Genomic DNA, 19,061 nt, shown 5'->3' with positions numbered 1-19,061 from the left:
AACAGTATATATATATATATATATATATATATATATATATATATATATATATATGTGTGTGTGTGTGTGTGTGTGTGTAAAAAACAGTTCAAAGAAAATAGCTTTGACATAAAATATGTGGTTTCCTTTTATTTTTGGGGCATCAGTTTTCTTATAATATGTACAGTTTCACAACTCCAAGCAACAGTTCAGACTACTTAAATGTATTTGGGAACTCATTTTTCTTTTTGATCTAATACATACATCTTTGTTATGCTAACTTTTGCAAATATGGCATATCTCTTTGCTAGTGAGACTGGAATTTGAACTAGGATCCAAGATAGCCTAAGATATTCTAGCTTGTTAGGCTGCATTATTTTTGGAGGAGTGTTTCTGATGCCATGTTTGCAGAAGATAATTTCTTATAACCATGTGGCTTGTCAAAAGGAAAAAGCTATTTGTAAGCAAAGAAAGGTGTTGGAATTATTGTGGCATTTAGAGCAGAAGATTAACACTATTACATTTTACTGAGCTTCATAATATAGTGCAGGGTTTGATTCCCTCAGCTTTCATTTGCCTGCTGTGAGACTGACTAAGTCATATAGCCATATAGTACTCCCAGGCTGTAACTGAAAAGTGTCATTGTGAATCAGCTCACTACTCCAACAAACATCAAATAAGAAAAAAAAACTTTCTAAAAAAGAAGCCTTGTCCAGATGTAAGAGGAATTCCATCCGTATGTCATTGACAGAGAACATTTTGAAATATAATGTTTGTGCAGTATTTGCAACAGATACACTGGGGTCCTTTTATGGTGTTACTGGTACTACTTTCTGGTCAATATGCTTGAAGGTGTCCTGTGTATAAGCATGTACCATGCAAGCCCTAACGCGATGAATACTAATAAGAAGTTATGTCTTACCATAACGTTCCATGTTAGTTGTCTTCTTCTTGCCTTCTTTCTTGCTGGATGGGTTCGGAGCCGATCCTCGGCTCCGACTCGGCCTATACTATAGCTCGAGAGCTATTTTTACCGGCTTGAGGCAGCCCTATATCCCACAATACCATGCGCTAACTCCCCAGATCTCGTTTGGAAGCTAAGACATAGTATAAAAAGTAATATTATAATAATAATATTATAATCCTCTTTTACAAGTGCAGGTTACCTGCTAGTAACACTAAGGATACCATGAAAGAAGCAACATATTGTATCTCCAGAAATGGAAGGACTCAGAACCTTGAGTCTATCCAGGCTAGGGGGCAGGAGGGAGGGACACAAGAAAGAAGGCGAGAAGAAGACAACTAACATGGAACGTTATGGTAGGTACATAACTTCTTCATGTTAAGTTGTCATTCTCGCCTTCATTCTTGCTGGATGGGACAGCGTCCGTAGCATCTTAGTCCTGGGTGGCTCAATGGAACAGACTCCTGAGTACAGTGAAGCCAAAATCAGCCCTATTTCTGGAGGCTAGATCAAGCTTGTAATGGGCAATAAAGGTATGTTTGGATGCCCATGTAGCTGCTGCACAAATGGCATCTAGTGGTAACCTTGCTTGAAAAGCCGTTGAAGTTGATAGTGCCCTGGTTGAATGAGCTTTAGGCCTAGATGGTAGTTGCCTGTGTCTCAACTCATAGAGCAAGGTAAAAATAGATGTCAGCCATCTGGAAAGGGTAACTTTCGATACTGGAAGCCCTTTCTTTTCTGCAGCATAAGAGAGAAAGAGCTGATCTGACTTTCTGAATTGTTTTGTCCTGTCTAGGTAATACCGTAATTGGCGATGAACATCTAATGAATGTAATTTTTGTTCAGCCCTGTTGGTATAGTCTGGGAAAAAGACAGGCAAATCAATGGAGTGGTTTAGATTTGCTTCCGATAACACTTTTGGTAGGAAGGAAGGGTTTGTTCTGAGAGTTACCCTATCTTTATGAAAAACCAAATAGGGAGGACAGACAGACAAGGCTTGAAGTTCTGATACCCTTCTAGCAGACGTTATAGCTACTAAAAACAGCGTTTTCCAAGAAAGAAGCTTGAGGGAGCAAGAAGCTGCTGGTTCAAAAGGGGGTAGAATTAGTGAGGTTAGAACTAAATTCAAATCCCATTGTGGGGGTGGATCTTTGACTGGAGGTCTGAGCAACAAGATGCCCTTGAGAAAGGCTTTACAGAGTTTGTGGGACATAATAGTCGCTTCTGAGAGTCCAACATGAAAATTAGCAATGGCCGCTAATTGTACCCTGATAGTGGCCGATGATGACCCCGAATGAAAAAGCTCCACCAGAAAGTCTAGAACCTCATGAATGGGTGCATGGAAAGGATCTAAGGATCTAGTTTGTGCCCAGTGTGAAAAACGCTTCCATTTACTCGCATAAGTCTTCCTAGTATTGGACTTATGGGAAGCCAGAATTATATCACGAACAGGAGGAGAAATAAGGGGAAGCCTGGCTATGGCTGGAAGTGGAGCAACCAAGCTGTGAGGTTGATGGAATATAGAGACTGATGCAGCTTGCCCGTGAGGTGGGTCAATAGATCCGGAAGGGGTTCCAGGTGCCAAGGCTGTTCCAGTAGGTATTTGTGCAGGAACGGGAACCAAACTTGTCGAGGCCAAAATGGGGCAATGAGGATCATTTTGGATCTCAATGTGGTTGCTTTCTGAACTAGTTGCGGGATCAATGGAAAGGGAGGAAAGGCATAAAGAAGACCCCAGGGCCAAATGTGAACAAGAGCGTCTCTGAGGGGCTGGCCTGGTAGAGGAAAAAGTGTGAAGAAGTCGAGGCACTTGCTGTTTTGTGGAGTTGCGAAAAGGTCGCAGCAAGGCTGGCCCCACTTCCGAAAAATTCCATCTACTACCGCTTGATTTAGAGACCACTCGTGAGGCATGAAGATAGTTCTGCTCAATCTGTCTGCTATGACATTGGACTTCCCAGGGATGTGCGTTGCTATCAGAAACCATTGAGATGAAATCGCCCATTGCCAAAGTCTGAGTGCTTCTCGACAGAGAGGGTAGGACCTTGTTCCGCCCTGCTTGTTTATGTACCACACCACAGACATATTGTCCGTTTGAATTGCTATAGTCCCCATGGGAAGAGAGCTCTAAAGGGCCTGCAACGTCAAAAGCACCACCCTCATCTCCATGACATTTATGTGCAGGTGGCATTCTGACTGTTGCCAAGTGCCCTGGACCGTCCTGCTCTGATAATGCCCCCCCCACCCGATCAGGGAGGCATCCGTTGTGACAGTGGCAACTGGAGGGGGGAGAACAAAGGGTCTGCCCTGAAAAAGCTGAGGAGAAACCATCCACCAGGAGAGATGTTTATTGCAAGATGGTGTTATCAAAATGTTGTGGGTCCCTGGCAGCTGTTGAAAGGACCACTGAGAAAACAGCATCCACTGAAGGAGTCTCATGTGGAAGCAGGCTAATGGAAGTAGAAGAATTGCCGCTGCCATGAGGCCCAACACTTTCAATACTAGCTTGACTTGGACTCTGCTGGGCTGAAATAGAAGCTGAACATTCTGCCTTATGCCTGTCACTCTCTGAGGTGGTAATGTTGCAGACATTTCTGTGGTGTTTAATACGGCACCTATAAAGTTTATACATTGACAAGGCAACAAGGAGGACTTTGCAAAATTTATAGAAATACCCAGGCTGTTGCAAAGATGGATAGTATAATCCCTGGCCATTATGAGATCCTGTTTGGTGGTAGCGGAAATGAGCCAGTCGTCTAAGTATGGAAACACCTGGAATCCTTTCTGTCTCAGGTGAGCCGTGACCACTGCCAAACATTTGGTGAACACCCGGTGAGATCAAAGGGCAGGGCCCTGAATTGAAAATGACTGACTCCCAGCCAGAAGCGGGGAAACCTCCTGGAGCACCTGTGTATTTTTATGTGGTAGTACACGTCCTGGAGGTCTAACGAGCACATCCAGTTGTCTCTGCCCAAAAAGGGCAGAATGGACTGCAGTGTTACCATCCGAAATTTTGTCTTTAATACATAGTTGTTTAACCTGCTGAGGTCCAAAATGGGTCTCCAATCTCCTGTCTGTTTGGTACCAAAAGGAATCTGGAGTAGATTCCGGATCCTAGCTGATCTGCTGGGACTGCCTGGATGACTCTTTTGTTTAACAGCTTTTTTATTTCTAGCTGAGCCTGACCCCTTTGTGCGGGTGGTACGTCTGGTAGGGGTTTTGGCGGTTGTACCGGAGGGAAAGTGAAAGGAATTTTGTAACCCTCGGATATGATCTTCTGTACCCATGTGTCTTGGGAGATGGATTGCCAGGCTTCCGGGTACAGAGATAATCTTCCCCCGACTGCCTCTGAAGGCAGACAGTCGGGCAGCTTCTCAGGGATGCTGAAAGGGTTGGTCAGGGAAAGATTCCCTGGAACCCTGGTTCTGTGGACCCCCTCTGCCTCTGTGGTGGCATCTGTTATTATTCCCCCCTGTGCCTCTAGGGGGAAAATCACCACATGCGGCAGGCACGACTCCCTTTGGTTTGCAGAACCACATCTTTCCACCCCTCTGTCCCTTAGGATAAGGTCTAGAAGGCGTGGAAAAATGGACTCCCACGGCAGAGAAAGTCTTACCATCTTGCTCGCATCTGGTGAGGGTATTCTTCACCTGAGGCCCGAACAATTCCAAACCGTCAAATGGGGTGTTGGTGAAGGACGCCTTGAAGGGGTCGGCAATGTTACAGAGTCGATTCCAAGCGTGACATCTCAATGCAACACCTGTGCCAGCGGCCCTACTCGCTCCATCGGCTGCATAAGAGATTAGCCACATGGAGGAGTTAACAATGGAGTTCAGGGTAGCCAGCTGAGAGTTTATTTTGTTCTTAAACCCTGCAGCAGAAGGATCCTGTACCGTTTCACCCAGCTCTGTGAGCAAGTCTCTCTGAAGGCGGGTGAAATGACATAAATAGTTCAACAATCACATAGAAAATGTCGCTGAAGCAAAGGTCTGCTTGCCGTACCTGTCCATGGTCCTGGACTTTTTGTTAGGAGGATGAACAGGTACAGAAGGATCTGCTAATTCCTTCTTAGTGGCTGCTGCTGCCACCATAGCATCAACTGAAACACCTTTGGTGAGAAAGGATTTGTCATCTGGTGCAGAAATAAATTTAGAAGGCCTCCTAGGGGTAGGTTCCATTGAATCAGGAGCTGCCCACACCTTTCTAGCCACTACCTCCATTAGTGGATCGAAAGGGGGAGACACCCAGGAGGTGGAAGGGCGAGATTCAAAGGTGTCAAGGTAAACCGACTTGTCCTCGGAAGGTTTGAGAGTGGACCAATTTCCCCTCTGTCTTAGGATCTCCAGGATGTCTGAAAAGGAGACATCCTCAGAGGGGGATCTGGGGGAACCCTCCGACTCATCCAAGTCGGTGTCTGGCGTGACAGACTCAGGGAGTCTATGTGCTTCCTCTTGCACTTTCTTTTCCTAGGGGGTTCCCCTGAAACTTCAGGGGAACCCTTGGAAGAGGAGGAGACACCCAAAGTGGGTACCTTACGCCTTGGATCTCTGCTGTCAGGTATAGGAGTGTGGCCAGAGACCGTAACAGGCACTATAGCGGGAAGAGCCGCAGAACTTAACCTTGGAGTGGACACTGGGTCCAGCACACTCCTTATCACCTCGAAGGCTCCCCCATCAGACACCAAAGGTAGCTCCGGCTCCGAAGAGGCTGGAATCGCCCCCGGAACTGACAGAGAAGGCTCCAAGAATGATGTTGGGGCCGAAATAACCAGAGCCGAAGCTCTGAGAAGGAGAGTGGGGTCGGACAAGGGTCCGATGCCACTCGCCCCCTCGGAGCCGACAATGGAGTCCACCCGGACCTCTCCATGGATGGAACCAATAAAGAGGTCGAAGCTGACGACACCGGAGCTGAAGGAGGGGGTATCGGCTCCGACGTGGGCAAGGTCACGGTTCCGACGAACTCCGGCTCCGAACTCGAGAGATGAGTCGGAGGAGGAATGGATAGCTGTGTCGAAGGAGCCACAGTCTAGTGAGATGGGCTCCGAAGAATTTGGGCCAGCGCCTGAGATTTTATGAGTCTAATGACCACCCTCTCGATGTTGTGATCGGAGAGCCTGGAAGACCTCGATGAATGAGTCCTATGACTCTGCTCCGATAGGAGGGGGGACCTCAGAGCTGATCTGACGGACTCTAAAGAAGGGGACCTAGAGCGCTTGTGCGCTGGGGTCGGCTCCGATGATGGTTTTGAAGCGGAACCCACTTTGCTCGCATCGGAGCCAGCTGGAACCAAGGTTGGAGCCGTCTCGACAACACCAGCCCTCGGCTCAGAAGCTGGAGCCGAGGGTTTGGCAGTTTTTGATGACTTCCCCAAGCCAGACTTGGATGGGGAGTCATCAGGCTTTAACAAGCCCCTTAGAATGAGCTTGTTACGCCTTTCCTGCAGGACTCTTGAACTAAATCCATGACAAACGGAACAAGAGACCTGCAGGTGTAAATGGATGTGTAAATGTGTATATAGTGTGTGAATGCACTGCTAAATGTAACAAGGAGCTATAATATGCTGATTTAGCAATGACTGAACAGAGGGATATAAAAGGATAGGCATTGGATAGGAGCAGCACCTACAACTAACTTGGTGTGACCACCCAGAAAGGAGATTGCTACCCATTTATGATTATATTTTTATTCTGGGAGGAATTATTGTTAACAAAGCAGGCTGAAATTGCTTTATAATATAAAGAAACACTTCAGTTGACCCTACAGCCAGGATGAGCATTTGTCCTTTTCATTGTTTTTGATTTTAAGTATATTAAAAGTATATGGTTTTCTGCAGCTGTAACATGATTGCGTGAATGAAGCAGTTAAGTATTGTATTTCCTGCCCATGCAAATTATTTTACATTGGTTCGAAAAACAGATGATTCAGTATGAGGATAAAGGGACACCTTAAGAATATCAGAATTTGCATTAATTATAACTCTGTTACTTTTCACTTAAAAAAAGTATCATAATAGTGAAAAGTGGCATGTAAGTTACTACTCTTGAAACGTTTCAGGATGGGTTGAGATCTTGAGATCTGGTTTAATATAAAGACAGCCTGTTTATATTATAGCAATAACCGATGAAGTCGGTGTAGTATATTGAAGATTTACCCATGGTTGGCATGGTTTTATCACGAGGGCAACGCTCCAGTGATTAAATAAAGCCAACCATGGGTAAATTTCAATATATCACAACCACGGATTTGGTTATTGCTAATATAAATTACTTTATTTAAGAAAAAAATACTTACTTTTCTTAAATAATGCCTTTGTATAATGCCTCCATGTGTTTATGTGGTATCCTTGGGCTTTTTTTTTTGATGTACTGTGCATGCGTATGGGACTTATGCTCCCACGCTTAAGCAGTACATCAGGGATGTGAAGAGGTAGCAATGGAGAAAGGAAGTTGTCTGTTGCTTTTTCTTCTTCTTTGTTATAATCAATAAAAAAAAAAAAAAGGGGAACCCGGGAGACTTTTTATGTTAGGGAGAGTCGGGACAGACATAAATAAAAGGATAATCAGGTAAGTTTTTTAAGTTTTGTAGAACATACCTGATTACCCTTTTATTTCTGTCTGTGCCATCTCCTGAATGTAAAATGTCGTCAGTTGTGTTTGGTATTTAAAAAAAAAAAAAAAAGCACGAGATATACTAAGGGGAATAACTCTGGGTGACTGCACCTTTTCCCGTTGGTATATTCTCAGATTTACATTGGGTACGCTGGTTGGGCTGGCCAATCAGCATACTCATTTTTTAATGCTAATGGCCAGTCATTGTATAATAAAGTATAAATACTAGTCCCTGCTAGGCTTAATCAAGAATGTAATTGGAAAGTCTTGTAATGCTAGAGGCTTATTGTATTGCTTTATTGCTTTGTGGATATCGTTGGATATGTGTAATTATTTTAATTATGTCAGCAATGCTTTTTAATGGAGTTAGTTTCTGTAACCATAGCTTGACTATTGATTGCTTTCATTCTGTCTGGAAGACGGTACTCTAATGTACCAATGGAACAAATGCCTAATTTTGGAAAGCATGTCATTGTTTTCATTTATTTATAGATCATTGTAGTATTGTTGGTGTTGTGTTATAATAATTTTCAATCGTTTTAATAGTCTGGATGTCCAAAGGGAAATACTTTAGGAACTGCAGGAGTATCAATGAGTTTATTTTATATTCTGATGGGAATGCAACTGTCAGTGATGATTTGTTAGCACATTGCTAAGAGCTACAAGATGTAAGGTTTAGCAAACAGCTTCTTAGGTACTAGTGGATTCCAGCCAGCTGTCCACTCCATAAAAAGAGTGAGTGGAAAAGGTAGCAAACTGACTGTCTCTAGAAACAAGCACACTTTATTTTGACATATACTGGTATAATGAGCTGCTGGACATTGCGCTTTCTGCTTGTATAAGGCTAAAAGGCTCCTTCAATGCCTTTTCATTTTAATGATGCTGAGGAAAAGAAGTTAGCATTTGTGGGACAGCAGCTGCTCACTGCTGTGCCCTTGAATGAACGCAGATAGTGAATGAATGGGACAACTTCAGGCTTAATGAGAAGATCGCTTAAGACTGAACGGGCTGCTGCTTTATTGTCTGAGACACTGCATGACATTAACGAGAAAATATTAAGAATCTGGACAGTAGGCTTATACAGAAAATGAACAGTAAAACAAGCCATGATATAATGGACTATGAGCAGGAGGAAGACTTCAGTAGAACAAGAAGCAGTTAGCCAGCTGGAGTGGCACTCAAGTCAAGTAACCGATGCCAAGGTCTTGAGTGCAATTACATCAATGCCATCATCTTCTTCAGCGCTTTTCACACTTGAGAGTCCAACATGTTAATAACATGTATATCTCATGGTGCAGGGCATCCTCTAAATTCCACACTGATAGACAATAATTCCAGGAACATCAACAGTTAACATAGAGGTATCTACTAACAACTGAATATATAGTTTTGTCCATTCAGTGGCTATAAGTGATAATACAATCGTTTCTGATATAGCAAAAACCATCAGCCGAGCATGAAATTTAAAAGGTAAAAAGGGTGAATCAGTTTTCTAAATCCTTTTACATAATTAGTAATTTGTCTTTTAATCGTAATGAAATCTGTAAAACTAATGGTATTAATACATAAGTGAATGAAAATGGTATAGCTAGAGTGATATTAGCAGTCCCACAGTTGTCTGTACGTAATGTGTAAACTTAATTTATATCAACTGTCATTCCACAATAATATACAATGCACATTGATTGTTTTAAATTGACTAAGAAATTACACTTAATAGAAAATTATGCTGGCCTTGAATCAGACTTTGATATGTATTTTGATTCAGTTTGTAAGTTTGCTTTTTCTTTGTACAGGGCTAATACTCAAGACAATACTTCATTTTTTTGAACTGACAATTATAATGATGTGACGGCATATTGCATTATCGGTCTTTCTTGTCTAAACAATATTAACAGTGAATTATTTCCTAATTTCTGTAATGATAGCATAACCACTGTCTCTTATCGGATTCACTTCAGATGCTCGAAAGCCAAAATCATGAATTTCAAAAGACTGAGATCAAAATCTTGAAAGCTGAAAAGACTGAAAACTCATAATACTGAATCTCAGAATACTAAAAACACACAGGATAGCAACACTTACTATATTCCACCAGATGTAGATACAGAAACAAATAGAAGACAAACCATATTAAATTTCTCCAAGTATAAACAGAGGGGCAAGCCCCCCCTGCACCCCCCACAACCCCTGCTACTTAAATATATTAACTCTGAGATTGCACTTCACTACACTAACATGAGTTATGTTGTAGTATAGCAAGTTAGAAGGGAACATGACTAAGGTTACAAGAGGCAGTCATGAAACACGTAATGGTATGTTTGCCATTTTGTTCTGTGCAGTGCGATCTTGGAGTTGATATATTTAAGTAACATGGGGTGTGGGGGGGTGCATCCCCCTCATGGGAGGTGCAGGGGTCTTGCCCCCTGCTTATACTTGGAGCAAAGTAATATGGTTTGTCTTGTATTTGTTTTTGTATCCACTTCTGCTGGAATATAGTAAGTGTTGGTATCCTGTGTGTTTTCAGTATTCTGAGATTCAGTATTTTGAGTTTTTAGTCTTTTGAACTTTGAAGATTTTGGTCTCAGTCGTTTGAAATTCAAGATTTTGGGCTTTCAAGCTTCTGAAGTGAATCCCTCATTATATGCAATGGACACTTTAAAGGCTTAATTTTCTTAATATATGCAATGGAAACAGTAAGGGCTTTTAATGAAGTTTATAATAAAAAACTGGAACAACTTTAATCTTTGCAAAGGGCAAAAGAAAGCTCAAATTGGTCTAAGAAGCTATGACCATCTAATATTAAAACAAGATGACAACTGCAGAAATGATGAATGTAGAATATATTTGGATCACGCAGTACATGGGACACCTTTGTCAGAACTGATTTTCCTGATTATAATGATGCTGTTCAGGCTTTTCATAATTTACCATTTCAAGGTGCTGGGTTTAGATACTTCCTTGAAAATGATATTAGTAAAAAAATCTTTAGTCTATCAATGTCCGTCTAACTACCTCCTATTGCCTTCCTAAGGTACATAAACCAGTCTTCCTTCCCCAAGGGATACCTTTTGTTTCTGGGATTTTCTCTTTATGTTAGAACATTGGTAGGATTACTTACAAGTATTTGATGAAATGTGTGATCCATTTACAGTATTTATGACACCTGTAATTGACTGCAAAAAAGCTTTCAGTTGTTTGGCAAAAGAACATGTTCTGGATCACTCTGGATATTTCAAGTTTATATTGAAAGATCAGGCACGAGAATTGCTTACAAGCAAGATTTCTTGGTGGCAATTCCTTGACAGATTATTTGATGGGACTTATAAAGTTTTGTTTCACCAACTTTTTTTCACTTTTGAAAATTTTAATTCAGTTAGATGGAACAGCTATAAGCACCCCCTTTATAGCCGTCATTTGATCAAGAAGATATTTATAGCAACCATTTTTTTGCATAACTGAGTAACACGTTTGTATTGCTTTCCTGATAATATGAGTTTTATACACAAGGATCCAACCATAATATTGATTTTTTAATTCTTCTCTAACCAATATTTGACTTAGATTTAATTAGACTTATGTTTATTATGCTGTTGAAATTAATTTTTGTATCTCATGTAAATTGAGAGTCCTGGCTTTCCCCTTACTACAAAGACCTTTATGAAGCTTACCTGTATTCTTAATCACCTCCAGTGCCTGAGTTGCCACTTGCCTCGTTTATTAGTTTCCTTCACAAAAGGATCATTTTAAGACCATGGAGGTTATTTGGCTCTTGAAAAGTGTATTTGGATGAATTTCAGTATCTCATTAAATGTTTCTTAGGCTAGGCTATAAATAATAATGATGTTAAGAATGCTTGGTTGTATGACAAGTACTATGCTTTGAGCTAATTGATATGACTGAAAAATGGAGGAAACAGGTAGAAAAGAATTGGACTTCACATGAAGGGTTGTGCTGCTGAGCCTGATACAAAGTTTCATATTTGTTTTGTGTCAGAAATATAATATTTTTGTCTGCTAAAATTATTTCCATTACTAAATAATGATGAAAGGTTTTATTGTCTGATGGTGAGATGCAAGAATTATTATATAAAGATCCCTTATTCTCCTTTTATCATTGTAAAAGTCAAGGGGATATGCTGCTTCACAACTATTTTAAGTATTGCTGTGCCTTTAGTTAGAAAAGCGAACATCGACAAGGGTACTGTCCATTGTGGGATGTGTTCAATTTGTCCTCCTTTTTCTGATTTAAAAAATATTTAATGTTATAAGTTTTCTGTTGCAGGGGCCTAAAATTTCTTCACTGGGGGACTTGTATTTTGTATTTTCTGCCACTCTATATTATTTTACATTGGGAGACAAACAGCTGTTTCAATATTATGATAATGCACACTTTAGGAATATAAGAAATGAATTTAAGTGTAATCCCACTGATTTTACATTAAGAAGTATCATAATAGCCAGTCTTGAGGCATGACATTTTCTGTTTATGAGAAGGTTAAGGCTGGCTTGAGATCTGGTACTGATCTGAAACAAATATTATGATATAAAGACCCTGTTTACATTAAACTATAATACACTAATCCTTATGGGAAACAATCAGGAATGTAGTTAGATATTTTTTTCTTTTCAAGTTTCTTTAATGCCAAATTGAGACTGCAAAATACTGTGAGCTTACCAGCATTTTCTACCAGAGCACTTGAGTTATGTATGTATGTATGTATGCATGTATGCATGTATGTATGCGAGTATGTATGTATGTATGTGTGTATGTATGCATGTATGTGTGTGTGTGTGTATGTATGTATGTATGTGTGTATGTATGTATGTATGTATGCATGTATGTGTGTATGTATGTATGTATGTGTGTGTGTATGTATGTATGTATGTATGTATGCATGTGTGTATGTATGTATGTATGTATGTATGCATGTATGTGTATATATGTATGTATGTATATATGTATGTATGTATGTATGTATGTATGTATATGTATGTATATGTATGTATGTATGTATGTATGTAGGTATGTATGTGTGTGTATGTATGTGTGTATGTATGTATGTATGTATGTATGTATGTAGGTATGTATGTGTGTGTATGTATGTATGTATGTATGTATGTATGTATGCATGCATGCATGCATGTATGTATGTATGCATGTATGTGTGTATGTAGGTATGTATGTGTGTGTATGTATGTATGTGTGTATGTATGCGTGTATGTATGCATACATGTATGTATGTATGTGTGTATGTATGTATGTATGTATGTATATATGTGTGTATGTATGTATGTATGTATGTATGTATGTATGTATGTATGTATGTATGTATGTATTTATTTAATTAATTACGTTTTTGATTGAGGTAATCTGCCTTGACCATACCAGAACCCTATTCAGCAGGTCAGCAGGGGAAGACTATGAATAAAACTGAATTAAAATAAAGAAGTCAGTAGATAAAGCTGAATGCATTGGTGAATATCCAGACAACACATTTTATTAACAGGAAAATATAATTGCAAAACTGAAGCAAGGGATTTTTAAATTCAGGGGTCAGACAAAATTAAAAAAAAAATGTGGAACTTGCTGAAATATCCGTCTAAAGCTTAGCATATCCCTAAAAGGCTATCAGATTTCTGTTATAGTATCTTTTCAATATATTTATCTAAAAGGTAGTATAAATACCACCTCAGGTCTCCCCTGAAAAGAGGCCACTAACCAAGAAGGACTAACTTGATCAACAAAGGATAGATAGACAGACAGATAGATAGATAGATAGCTAGTTAAATAAATAAATAAGAACTGTTAAAAGTTCCAGAAGTGAAGTTCACAATGGTAGATTTTAAGCTTTGCGAATAATAAAATAATTATTTCTTTAGATATCCATCTATTTAATCAATAACATCATGAAAAACACAGTCTGTAATTTATAACTCAGACAAACTACACAGAAAGCAGTAAATGGTCTAATATATGCTTGTGAAGAGAGGTAAAACAATTCAAGTGGTACTTCACCTGAAGACTGTACATTTGTCATCTTCGTTAAATTCATGCCATTATTATTAACAATATCCTGTTTCTTCTTAGGTTTATTGTGGCTAAACAAAAAGATGAAAATGACAGTTTTAGTGCATTAAAATAATTAGTCATTTAAACAGTCTGTTGGTCATTAACTTAATCATTTTCTTTAGATATTTTAACTGAGTGTTATGATCCAGTGGATCATTTCAGTTGTGGCTTTTTCTTTTTTATGCATATGTAACATGTTATTGTAGGATAAAAATATAGGTGATATACAAGTTCTAAAACATAAACACCAAGAACTTATACAGTGCAAAGAACAATCAGTTCACAATAAACATACTAACTATTAAGATAACTCTCATATCAATACACTGAAACAAAGTGAACAGAAAACAACAGACTGCATGTGCTCAAAGCAAGCGAATAACTAAGTCAGTACTAAAAAGTCAATATGCAGTGAAGAGTTATGATAACTGAAGTGTGCTGATGTAGAAATTAGCCAGTAAGAGCTGTTGTAGCACAGCAGCACCATAGCAGTTCTGGCACACAACAGTGCTTACACATGCAGATATAATAACACACATCATGAAGTTTTCTGGTTTGATCCCCAGCTGGGATGCCTTCTGTGTGGAGTCTGCATGTCCTCCCTGTGTTCATGTGGGTTTAACTCAGGGTGCTCCAGATTCATTCTACATTCCAAAGACATGAAGTACATGGAACAGACAATCTAAACTGGCCATAGGTTTGTGTGTATATGCATAGTGTAGGGTATGGAAAAACAACTGCAGCAGAGCTATCCATCTGGTGGTGTAAATATTTGGTCATAGATAATGGTCACTGTTGGTGTGACACCCAAAACCCATGGGCAAAAGTGTAAAAAAGGTGTGTGTGTGTGTGTGTGTGTGTGTGTGTGTGTGTGTGTGTGTGTGTGTGTGTGTGTGTGTGTGTTCGCACGTGTATCTATATCTATATATCTATATATGTATATATATATCTGTCTGTATATATTCAACTCACATTGTCAAAAATTATGACCCATCTACTTTTCTTGAAAGAGGAGTAACCCCCTTCCCCCAAAATGGAGTAAATTTACAGATGGTTACATAAAGTAAAGGTGGTTTGCAATGGCACAATAAAGTCAGTGGATTACAATTTTCAGTAAGCTGTTACATTTTTATTCAGAGCTTCCCTGTGCCTGGCTTGAAGACTTGTGACTACAAGACGTGGATTGCTTCTAAAACTATCTGGACCTACAAATGCTGATATATGTATTTTTTTTTTTTTTTTGCAGTTGCTCTTACTGTCACAGTACTGTTTAACACTTCTCTAATGCATTTATTGATTTTGCTGGATTTATTATTGTTTTTCAGCCTGCACTTCTTAAAATAAAACATTGTCTGTTTGTTACTGTACAACTTTTAGGTTGTTTTAACAGTATACTAATATACACTAACATCCACTGGTACTGAAAAAGCTGTTCTGAGTTTGCTAAAGTTCTCCTGAGTCTGCCAAAATATTCTCTTATATTGTACACTTTTTTCTGTATTTTGTTTAACATTTATCATGGTTAATAAACTTATTTCCAAGCATTCCTGATACTGCAAGAATTCTGTAAAGCATTTGTTACTGCACTTGAGCTAAAAACAAATTTGTTTTATATTGAGGGGAGTCTTTTACACCTGATGTGAGCAGAGTTGAATTCAACCCATCCAAGTGGGAAACTGCAGGTTTAATTGTCATGCTCAAATGTGGTTCCCCGTGCCTTTTATATAAGCAAACTTCTAATGTTTAAAATCCTCTATATGAAACACTTTCCATAGTCTCGCACTGTTCACAGCCACTCAATGAGCTGCCAGTTTGTGCAGAGGGCAGCACCACCACAAGTCATCTAACTGGAGCTGCTCAGTGTTTGGTGACTTTTGCCAGAGGTCCTGAAATCCAAAGCATCCACTGTTAAAATCTAAAAAAATAAGTACTTTTTGAGTTTTTCTTGTTCTTTGCTGTATGTATTTTATCATTTTGCTGATCTTTACTGTATTTTTCGGCACTTTAAAAACTGTTGCTTTAAGTAGCTAGTACATAGCATTGACTAGATTCAGATTTGCTGAACTTAGACTGTATTGTTACACTTGAGCACTCTTGCAGTCATCTTACATTAGGGAGGTCCTGCCTGCACCCTGTGGCAGACGTATGTAGTCTGAGCCTCACCTGAGTTGGAGCAAAGCCACTGTGTGCTTTACCATTGCAGTTTAGCTTGAAAGTGTTTAATTTCACCTGTGTTTAAGCCTCATGATTGTGTGGGTTTACCCTCTTTTAACCGGAGCTGCTCAACGTTTGGGGACTTCTGCCAGAGGTCTGGAGAAATTCTGCTGAAATCCAAAGTATCCACTGCTAAAGTAAAATAAAATAAGTACCTTATGAGTTTCCTTGGAACATTGCTGACTGCATTTTATCATTTTGCTGATTTTTATTGTAAATGTTTAATTTCACCTGTATTTAAGCCTCAATTTTGCAAGTAACTGCTCACCACTCAGTGGAGTTCAGCAATGCCCTGTACAGACGCACACACCTTGAAAGACAATTTTCTCCTAGAACATGTGTTAGTGAACACTATCAAGCTTCCCTGCTGCATCCCAGGAAACTTAGTTGCTTACTGAGAATTGTTTCCAGTTTTCACACCAGCCTTCAATAGAACAAGACCCTTTGTTAATCACAGAGAAAAATCTGGTCAAACTAGCCCACTACCCAATAGTAGCTATGGACAGTCAGTTTCCAACCATTTCTCCAGACAGCCTGATTGAAATGGGCATCTTGAGGTGATGTAGTAATTGTCTCATGTATATTGACAACCACTTACTCCTAAAACAAACAAATCCAATAGTGAGAGATGTACTGTAATTAGAATTTGGAATCAGTTCTCTCACATAACAACAAACCGAACATCAAACAGGTTGTCAGCACACACACACATCACCTCACACACAAAATAAGGTCCCAACACATAAACTCACATATACGGAGATACTCATTAGAAGCCTACCAAAAGATCAGAGACTTCCCAAGCACAAACCACTTGCACAAACTACAAAGCAAATAAAATTCACTACACAAAACAGCAAACACACCATAAGGCAAAGCACCTCAAATCCAAATGTCCTGGTCATAGGTGGCTCCACTAGGCTGGATAAGGAGAAGGCCATGGCCAGCTGCCTGCCAAGTGCCAGGATCTGTCAAATCACACAAGCACTCAAGCCACTCAACAAGAATTACAGCTAAGACTGTCTTAGTCCATGTTGAGATGAATGACTTGAGGTGTTCCTTTCTGTCCTATATGAAGAGACACATGAATGAACTCTCAGATTATGTGTACCAGGGGGTGTATATCAAAAGTTCGAATGCCAAAACCTTGAACTCGGAAGTCCAAAGACTGAAAATAACGAAGCCGCGGAACATCAAATTCTTTCAAAGGGAAAGAATTTGGTGGGCCGTTTCAGCGGCTTCGCTATTTCCTCCACTGTGGTGCAGTCTCAGAGTTGGTATATTTAAGTAGAGGGCGTGTGGGGGTCACAGCCCTCATGTTGGGGGGGGTGAAGTCCCCCACATTAGAAACAGTTTGTAGTGTTCGTGTGTTTCGCGGTTTGTACTGGAACAGCGATTTTTTTCCCTTCGAAAAAAATCTCTGTTCTCAGTCTTTGGAGTATTCAGTTTTTAAAGTTTTGGGTTTGATGCTATCATAGTCGAAGTTTTGACACTTCGATTATGTGATATAGACCAGTAGCAGACAGGTATGTCCCTAGCCCTAAGCAGCATTTTACCTTCACCCAGGATGATGCTACAATATAGGCAAAAAAATGATTGACTTCAACAATTTCCTTAGCTTCTGGTGTCAGTCAAGGGGGATCCAGTATCTGTCAACCTGGGAAGACATGGTTAACGGACCACGCTGCTTTGGCAGAGATGGTATTCACCTGTCTTCTGTAGGCTTTTGGATACTGGCAAAGGCACTTGTCTTCCCTATAGTGCCTTTTATAAGCAATGTCTAAACAAAAAATTTCCAACGTTAAAAAAAATCCACTCAAGACAAACTCAGGGTTATGCTGCTTAATACTAGGAGCCTAAACAGGAAACTGCACTCCCTGGAAACACTTCTCTGCTTAGAAGATGCTGACATCTGTGCAGTCACTGAGACATGGTTCAAGGCCATAGAAAGCACCCCATCTGAGCAAGGCTACAATGCCTTCCACACATTCAGACCCCAAAACGAGTGTGAAAGAACACAACGTGGAGATGTATCCATCTTCAGTAAAGCCAAATCCACCTAGAGATTGATTAAACAGTAACTATTCCAGGCCCAACTAACTATAGGTAAAACACCCTACCACATCATTGCTAGCTACAGGTCCCCCACCATGAACCAAGAGAAGCACACCGCCTATCTGGACTTACTGGCGTCACTCACTGTGCAGCCAAACACTTTGGTCGTGGGTGATTTCAACTATCCTTCCATCAGTTAGGTGACATACATGAGCACAAATATGATTGCCCTAAAGTTCCTGGACTTTGAAAATACAAATTCCATGGAACAGCTAGTCTGCTCAAATTTCCTAGACTTAGTACTTACCATCATGGGGGGGGGGGCATTGCACTTCCCTCTGTATGTTGCCCACTCTGCTAAAATAACCATGAATTTGTCTCCTTTGAAGTAAAGAAAAGACCTGACACCGCCACAGGAGCAAAAAAACTGAAATATTTCTCCAAAGCAAACTACAGCCTACTAGATGATGGTATAAAAAGTTTCAAACCCCCTGCTATCACAGCCAACAATGACTCCAATGCAGAGGAGTACACAAATGCCCTATATAACCACATAAACAACAGTATAGATTCAGCTGTACCTGACCAGATCAAAACCAGGTCCTCACGAAAAAACAGGCTACCCTGGTGGACCTCCAGGATAAATAGTTCATATAACAAAAGGAGAAACTGATCTCTAAGAAAAAAAGGGAATTTGCTCAGCAGAAGAAGAATACCCTTCACAGCTTGAACAAGCAAATCAGATATCTTGTAAAGTCCTCTAAAGCTAGTTATGAAGCTAATTTGACATCCCTAGCTAAAGGTAAACATAAGGCATTCTTTAACTACATCTGAAAAATAAAAGGGAACACCCAACTATGTGCTGAACCTGTAGCGGATGGTAAAATAAGGGCATTGCATTTAAGACTAAGGATGTTATAACTCTGTACTATATACACTCATCAAATCACTAATAGAGTACAATGCTCCCTTTTGCATGTACCTCACCAGACATCTGCAGCAGCTGAGGAGACCACAGAGGTTTCTCACTAAGAAAATTCAGTCCCTCCAAAACATAACTTACATGGAAAGACAGAAAATCCTGTCACTGTACTCAGTATCCTATAGGCTGCTGAGAGGTGACTTGTGCCTGGCCTAGAGAGCAGTCTCTGACCCCACCCTAATAGAAATGCT

At 40.0% G+C, this 19,061-nt stretch overlaps 1 protein-coding gene across 1 annotated transcript in view; it reads right to left on the bottom strand.

Moving 5' to 3' along the window:
- LOC122806400 (receptor-type tyrosine-protein phosphatase mu-like) overlaps positions 1–19,061 on the bottom strand; it is a 1,009,373-nt gene that overhangs the window by 884,344 nt on the left and 105,968 nt on the right. Inside the window, exon 4 of the mRNA XM_044076787.1 lies at positions 13,566–13,648. Coding sequence (XP_043932722.1) covers positions 13,566–13,648 — 83 coding nt within the window. The remainder of the gene's footprint in view (positions 1–13,565; positions 13,649–19,061) is intronic.

This window comes from Protopterus annectens, chromosome 1.part1 (genome assembly GCF_019279795.1).
Source record: "Protopterus annectens isolate FY-2018-M chromosome 1.part1, PAN1.0, whole genome shotgun sequence".
Lineage (NCBI taxonomy): Eukaryota > Metazoa > Chordata > Ceratodontiformes > Protopteridae > Protopterus > Protopterus annectens.
Note: the sequence above shows the minus strand (reverse complement) of the source record. Positions and strands in the feature narration are given on the sequence as shown.